General features: G+C 57.8%; 1 protein-coding gene across 2 annotated transcripts in view; it reads left to right on the top strand.

The window, feature by feature from the left end:
- The first annotated feature begins 54 nt into the window (after nucleotides 1-54).
- The window catches only part of EMILIN1 (elastin microfibril interfacer 1), a 13,161-nt gene continuing 5,305 nt past the window's right edge, over nucleotides 55-7,910 (top strand). Inside the window, exons 1-3 of one of the 2 annotated variants that reach the window (XM_025867894.2) lie at nucleotides 55-5,918; nucleotides 6,867-6,992; nucleotides 7,460-7,680. In XM_025867894.2, coding sequence (XP_025723679.1) covers nucleotides 5,749-5,918; nucleotides 6,867-6,992; nucleotides 7,460-7,680 — 517 coding nt within the window. In that variant the 5' untranslated portion in view covers nucleotides 55-5,748. Of the gene's footprint in view, nucleotides 5,919-6,789; nucleotides 6,993-7,459; nucleotides 7,681-7,910 lie in introns of both variants that reach the window. The other variant, XM_073897130.1, reaches the window with a different exon arrangement.

Below are 7,910 nucleotides of genomic sequence, written 5' to 3' on the forward strand. Positions count from 1 at the left end.
CGGGAGGCAGCTGGCCGCAGCTGGCGCGGCGGGGGACCCAGCTGACCCATGGCCGCCTCCCCAGAGCCCAGCGGCGGGCGAGGGTGCGGCGGAGTGGCGGGGTGAGAGGCTCGGCCCGACCCCTAGACTCCGACCCCCTTTCCTGCCCTGGCCCCCCGCGTTGCTGCCCACCCTCCGCTTCCCGGCTCGGCCCAGCCAGGTGCTTCCTTTGAGCCCTGCCCTCAGGGTCCCCTCCCTGACCCCGGCAGCAGAGAGGGGGGTGAGAGGCGGTGCAGAATGGGGAGAGAGCTGGGGCGGCCGGGTGCTCCTCTCCTCGGCGCCCGCCTTTTTGCCCCACAGCAGCCAAGTGGAAGGATCCTGCCTGTGATCTGACCGGTGCCTCCCTAACTCGGGCTTCCTCCACCCCACCCCCGGAGGTGGGCGTCGGAAATAGGGCGGATCCTCCCGGAATCAAAACCCAAACCGTGGGACTTGAGCCAAGTGGGAAATCACCCCCCGGATGTGAGGGAGGGGGGCGGGGGGAAGGGCTGGGACGAGCAAGAGGGGTTAGTGGGTCCTGAGCAGAGTGGATCACTGAGGAGAAAGAAGACTGTGGGTAGATGTCTGAGGGTCTCTGGTGAGGGGAGAGGCACTGGAGCTCTACAGCCCTCTGCCGCAGGGAGATCCTACTCCCCCCTCACTGCTTGCTTTCGCTCAGCTTCACCATAAAAGGGAACGGCACAGAGCCAGGCTGGGGCCGGGGGCTGGGCTGTTGCTCTGGAGCTGTCAGGGGTAATGGAAGCCAGTTGCTTTGCGGTAGAGGGGGGCCCGGGCTCAGGGGACGCCTCTGCTTCTCTGAGCCAAGGAAAACTGCAGGAGCTGCTATGGGACTGCAACAGCTGGGGCAGAGGACTGTCTTGCTGCCCGTGTGCACCATGAGCCAGGGGTGCACTAGCTCAGAGCTGGCTTCCCTGGCCTGGGACCATCGGTTTGTCCTCCATGCTCCAGCCCAGTGACTCCTAAGCTCAGTCTCGGCCTTTAGCAGTCTGTAATTCCCCTGGCCTCCCCCATTTCACCCCCCAGCCTCCACCCAGTATTTCCCAGAAGTTTCCTATTTAGAATCTCAAGCCCATGTTCCCTCCACATAATAGTGAAACCCCAGGCGTGTACTTCCTCATGTGTCCCTCAGAGAGTGGTCTGTTCCCAGCTCTGCTGTGGGAGAATGAGGGTCTGGGTCTTAAAGGATTACACACATTATGCTTTGTGGCTCCTGGAAATTTGAAGCAGATCCAAATCCAACCAGACACTTAGATCTACTGTTAAGACAGAACTAGACCCTGGAAAGCCGACTTTCTAGCCTGCAAATGACATGGGGGGAGGCCTTGGAAGTGCTTCAGATTTCCAAGGCAGTCCTGAAACAACTGACCGGAGACTTTCAGAGCTAAAGGGGGCCTTCAAGATCATTTTACGAAGAAGGAAACTGAGGCCCAGAAGGTAATTGATTTGACCAGGATTCTACGAATGGTTTGAAATCGTCACCTGAGCCGCTTTCCTTTATTCTACTCTCCATGTCCGACTGTGGGCTCGATGGGTTATCCTGGGGTCAGGGACAAGAGGAAAGGGGTTTTAGAACCATCCAGAAATATCCTTCACCTCCCAGAACGTGCTGTGCCTAGGCCAGTGACTCCTTATCAGCCTTGACGAGGTCATTTGGCCTCCTGCCTGGAGGAGCTGAAATTAAAAATGGTCCCCAGGACTAAACTAGACTCAGCTAAGAACTAACAAAGCTTGAAAAAAGCTTGGGTGGAAAAAGTATGTGGGAAGTGAGACAGGCAAAGCCTCACCCTTGGGGGAATTGGAAGACACGAGAATTTGGGGGAGGGGCATATGTGGAGTTTAATCTCTGCAATTAGTGTGACATTTTCAAGGAGAAGACATGAGTTTAGGATTAGGCTAAGGAGTGAAAAAGCAACAAGAACCAGGAAAGGGGCCTGGGCCCTGAGTCCAGAGAGGTTGGCTCTTAAAGTAGTATACCTGGGGGAAGGGGTGGAAGGAAAAGGAAAATGTGCATTTGAGCAGGAGTGGACACGGTCCTCTCAGGATTGAAATCCCATCTACGCTTTGCATAAACCAAGGCCCGATTCCTATTATTCTCCATTTTTTCCCTCCCAACATTCAGTCCTCTGACAGAGGGCATTAGACATGAAATGCTCCTTACCGCAGGTGCCCCCGGTGATCCCAGCCTCTGCACATGAGCTCCTTGCTCAGCCGCTGGTGGCTGACCGGAAGTGTTAGTTGCCCAGTATAGCCAAGATTTCCCATTGGCCCTAGACCCTTGACAATCCCCTATCTTGGAAAGGTTATAAAGTAGATCTCGTCCTAGTGCCCCTAAGGACTTGGCCATTTTTGATCTCGGGAATTCTCTTGCCAGTCGCTTTGGAAATTTGTGGCTACTCGTCAATACCACCGCCACCACCCGTGCATTTTCTCTAATCTTCGTCTCCATTGTGGCCTGCTTGCCCAACACCTCAGGCCTCCCCAGTGAACCCAGAGCCACCGATTTATTTGAGGTATCACAAACATTCATGTCAGCCCTCAGGTCTTGGCTCCTGATTACAGGACTGAATGAAATGCAACCTACTGCAATGGTATTTTAAAGCCAACATTTTTGGCTTGACACACTTAAAATACAACAGAGTTTTAGTATATGTGCTGCTGAAGCAAGCACGAAATACAACAGAGTTTTAAACTTAAGGGAGGCACCCATTTAAACTTAAGGAATGAGTGACAACCAGGCAGTGACTAGATAGCTGGGATGACTTTTCAGGTTGTCAGAGGCCCCCCGAAGGGAGAGAGCGGGGCAAGTACTGAGAAAGAAAACTGCAGCAGCCAGGGCAACCTGCAGTGGGTTGGTTTACTGCCAGGGCCAGGGCCAGGGCCTAGAACCGATGCAGAGACCAGGGACAACGCTGCAACCTTCCACTGACAGCAGCTCTCAGATCAGGATCTCCTGGGACTGTTTCCTTCAAGTCTTCCCGTGTGCCAATCCCCACACTCCTATGGGGCAGCTGCAAATTTCCGTTTCTGTGGATTCCAGCATTCGCTTTCACCATCCTTTCTTTTTGCCAACATTTCTCCCAGCCACCAAGATCACATACTGGGCCAGAGGACCTCAGAGGCAGGTCACACAGAGTCACATTAAAGATTTGGTGGCATCCTTTTTCATGGCTTCCAACTATTGCCCTGCACATGGTTCCCAGAAGCAAGACCCACATCTCTGACCGTCTCCTGGATACTTACTGCCACCCAGCTATGTTACTCTCATCTGAAACTCAGTATGTCCAGACTAAGGTCGTCTTTTTCCAAAGCTGTTCCTCATCTCAACTTCCCCATCCCGGCTCCAACCCCAGAATCTTCTGTGATGCCTCCCTTCCTCTGGCCTCATTACTCGGGCAGTCCCCAAGCAACCACAGCCTTCTCTTTCCAGGCTGCATCACTCTGCAGTGTAGAATGTCGAAGGCACCCCAGACAGTAGCCAACAGACCTCCGGCGGAGTCGTGGCATTGGTTTCTCGGTGATAACACAACGTAAGGGAGGAGGTAGAACCAGCGTCCTTGTGGCCTGAAACCCTGTCCATTGCTCTTGCCCACCATGTCTTCTTTCTGAAGGCCTACCGAGCTCCCACTCAAAAACTTGTAATCCAAGCTCTTAACCAGTCCTCTGGGCCTCTCCCCGATTTTTCCACAATTGACTTCTCTGACTTTCTGTCCCACTTCTTCCTGACACAAATAAGAGCCCTTACTAAGCATTTACCATGTGCCAGGCACTATTCTAAATGCTTTATGTGTATTAACTTAATCCTCACAAACTTAGGAAGGAGGGTGCTGTTATGATTCCCATGTTGAGGAATGAGGAAACTGAGGCAGGCCTCTTTCCCCAGTCTGCAATCTCTCCCCTCCCCCATCTCTGTGCTTCACTTTTTTCCCCCAACACTGTTCAGCCTCTCTCTCTCTTCCAACGGCCCTCCTCTGAGCCCCCCCGAGCATCCAGCTGTCTTTCCCCTCCCCTTGCTCAGAACACATCACCCACTCGTCTGGCCCCCGTGGCATGCCGTCTGTCCTGCTTTGTGTTGGTTGCTTCGGTGCCTGTGTGCCGTTCCCCAGCGGTCCCAGGCGCTCCTTCCAGAGTGTCACACAGGCCTTTGCTCCCCGGGCACCTCCACGGAGCCTCCACACAGCACGCTCACCTCCCTTCTGTCTGGTACTTCTGCTTCGCTCTCGCGAGCCAGCGCCGCACCACACGGGGACACCTAGGCCTGAGTACCGTGTTGAGGCCAGATGGTGAAGGCGGGGGCCAGCTGACAGATTCGGACTCCTCTCAAGAAGAGCTTTCGGGTCAGGCTGGTGGTTGAGCGTGACTGAGTTCCTTGCCTGCTGCAGAGGCCTTCAAGGCTTGCCTCCAGGCTGGGGAAGGACTTCCTTTGGGCTCCATAGATATAGATACCACCCGGTCTGCCTCGCTCCTTCAACTCCCCCACTTACGGCCTGACCTTCACCAAGACAAGCCTGAAACCATACTCATTTGGTTTTTTTGAGAATGAGTCTTTCTCCTCTTGCCCATGTCCTCTCCATGCCTGACAGGAGGCTGCGCCCTCGTTTCCAGATTCCTTTCTTCCTCTTCCAGTTTCTCCAAGTGTCCTGCCTGCCTCAGTGGAGTCCTCTTCCGTCTCCCCCCCGGCCCAGCAGCCCTCTCTCCTCACCTCCTTCTTTGTCCCAGGTCACTGACCTAGGTACGGAGATCCTAATCAGAGCCCTGCTCTTGGCTGGCCCGGACAGGTTACTCTCCAGCGCGGGGCCTCGTTGTTCACATCTGTCAAAGGAGGCAGCTGGACTAGGTAGTGAGTGATGTCCTGCTGGAGCCCTACGAGTTCATTCTCCCTTTTACAGTCTTCCCCTCCTCCTCTCCCCTCCTGGCTCCCCTCTCGGGTCTTCTCTCCCCGGGGAGGCTTGCCCTAGCCCCGGGGGAGCTGTGGCCCCAGCTCCCGGTCCCTGTCTAGGCAAGCAGCCCTGGGCCTCCTCCCCAGCCCTGGCCCCGGCTCCACTCCATGTGGCCCGTCTGAGAGGCTGGCCCCAAGCCTGGCGGCAACTCCACATTTCTCTGTTTTTCCTTTTTTTTCCCTCTCTTTCCCGGAGTTAACAAGAAGCAGATGTGGCGCACGATGGTTGGAGAGGTGGGGGGAGGAAGGGGGAGGCTGGACCGCCAGCCAGACAGGGGGGAAGGGAGTGAGCAAGAGAGGGAGGCGGGAGGCCAGGGCCCGCCCCACAGCCACTCTTGCGCCTCTCAACAGCCACAGGGGCAAAGCCCTGTCACCTCCAGGATCCGGTCATTGGGGAAAACAGATAGGGAGACCAGAGGAGGGCCAGCTGGGGCGAGGGGGTGGAGGCCCAGGAAGCAGCATCTGAGAGGGGCAGGGACCAGGCACAGGAGGCCAGGGGGCACAGAGAACAAACTCCCCTCAGAAGTGGAGAATAGGAGAGCGGAAGGAACCAAGGGAGGGACGGACAGGAGCCTGAGGAGGAAAGAGGAGGGGGAGAGGGGTCAGGCCAGGCGGCCGAGAAGGAGGCGTGTGGCTGGGGGCTGCCGCAGGAAGCTGGGGACAGGCACCGGCCAGCGCTGTCCCTTGGAGCAGCGGCATCCCCTACGGCAGACAGAGGCGCCAGCGGTCAGGCCGGGATGTGCCTCTGAGGGCCACCGCGGAGCGCCCCCACCATGGCCCCCGGCACCCTCTGGAGCTGCTACCTCTGCTGCTTGCTGACCACAGCCGTGGGGGCAGCTAGCTACCCTCCCCGCGGTTATAGCCTCTACACGGGGGCCGGGGGGGCCCTCAGCCCTGGGGAACCCCAGGCCCAGAGCGGCCCCCGGCCTGCCAGCCGCCACAGGTAAGAGTCTGGGTCCCAGCCCAAGGCTGGACGTGGGTGGGAGGGTGGGTCAGAAGGGGGCTATCCTGGCCCCCACCTTGGCTACCCTCCCCGGGGCTGTATGCCCTAATGCGGGGAAGAGGGGGAGAGGAAGCCCAGCCATCAGGTGGCTCCGCACAAGCCCACCTTCCTGCAGAGCATTTCTAGGGCCCCCTAAATAGATAGGTCCCCCTCTAAACTCAGGGAGACCTGTAGTTGGGTGCCCAGGGAAACGACCCTGAGGGTCCTGGGCCAGGCCTTCCTGCAAGCTGCCGGCTGCGTACCAGCCTGGTGTCCTCCGGCAGACCTTTCTTTATCCCTTCCTCGGGCTTCATGGGCCCATCCAGTGATCTGTGATTCTTTCTTGACACCACTCCTGCTCTGTTCAGTTGGGCTCTCCAGCCGGACACAGATCAAAGGCCAGCTTGAATGGGGCCAAGAGTGTAGAACGCAAGCCCCAAAGAGGGCAGGGCTCATCAATGGCTTATTCTCTACTTAACCCTGAGCTGGACCCCTGCCTGCCCTGTCCTCTCCCCTGAGGGGTGGGTGGAAGCCAGCATCCAGGGGATCCCCAGAGGGACCCAGCCAGCTGGCTCAGACAGGCCACGCCAAGCTGGGGATTGACACAGAAAGGGACATGAATGAATGTGTGAATTCAGAGGCTCCCTAGGACCCCCCAGCCTTGAGGATTGACTTCTTATAGTTACGGTTTTCCATTCTGTGCCTCCTCTCGCGGTCTTGAAAAGTCCTTACCGACTCCCACTGCTCAGGAAGGCGTGGGGGCAGCTGCCCCTGCCAAAGCCCTGGCTCCCACTGGTCCCCGGGGGCCCTGCATCTTTTAACCCTCCCTCAGCCCCTCTGGTAGCCCCTGGGTCCTCCTCTGGGGCTTGTGTCTCTGGCCCTTGGGCCCAGGTGGGGTTGTGCCTACAGGAACTGGTGTGCCTATGTGGTGACCCGGACAGTGAGCTGTGTCCTTGAGGATGGAGTGGAGACCTTCGTCAAGCCTGACTACCAGCCCTGTGGCTGGGGCCAGCCCCAGTGTCCCCGCAGCATCATGTGAGCTCCAGCGCTGGGGAGTGGGTACTTGGTGGGGGCTGGGCTAGGGCAGAAGGAGGGCAGCCAACTCAGGGAATTTCTGCAAAGCAGGTAGCCAGGGACAGGACCAGGGCCTTCAGTCAGAGCCATTTTGAGATGACACCGAGGCAACAGTTTGGGGCGGATACTGAGGGCAAAGTCACCCGGACCACCCCACCAGGCCCCAGATGCCTTCTCTGGGCTGTCAGGCTCAAAATGAGGAGTTCGAGGTTCCAGCAGAAGATAGGGGGAGGAAGAACAGGGATTTGGCCTTTGGCCAGCAAGCTGACAGCTGTCAACTGAGCACGGCCACATGCCGGACAGTAAGGGGGACTCAGCCTGAGGGACAGGCCTTGTCCACCACCAGCAGCTGCCCATCTCTGAGGACATGACCCAGGGTCGCTGCCAGTACAGGGAGGAGTAAAGAGGCCTCCCTCTGCCTCTCCCAGGTACCGCAGCTTCCTCCGCCCTCGCTACCGAGTGGCCTACAAGACCGTAACGGATATGGAGTGGAGGTGCTGTCAGGGGTATGGGGGCGATGACTGTGCTGAGGGTCCCGCCCCGCCGCTGGGTCCTGCACCTACCACACCACGGCCCCGGCCCCGGCCCGCCCGCCCCAACCTCTCTGGCTCCAGTGCAGGAAGCCACCTGAGTGGACTAGGTGGGGAAGGTGAGTATGGGAGCCACTGGGGAGAGAAGTGGGAGCTGGTGCTGGCTGGAAAATGTGGGGCCAGGCTGCCAAGGGTGAGAGCTCCATGCTCCAAGTCAGAAGAAGGGGACAGAAGGGAGTAAGTGAGACCCCTGAGATTCTCTGCCTGTGCGTCCACTGTGTGTGTGTGTGTGTAGTGTGTGTGTGTAGTGTGTGTGTGTGTAGTGTGAGTGTGTGTGTAGTGTGTGTGT

Source organism: Callorhinus ursinus, unplaced genomic scaffold (genome assembly GCF_003265705.2).
Source record: "Callorhinus ursinus isolate GAN/ISIS: 27379988/994484 unplaced genomic scaffold, GSC_fseal_2.0 scaffold10, whole genome shotgun sequence".
Taxonomy (NCBI): Eukaryota; Metazoa; Chordata; class Mammalia; order Carnivora; family Otariidae; genus Callorhinus; species Callorhinus ursinus.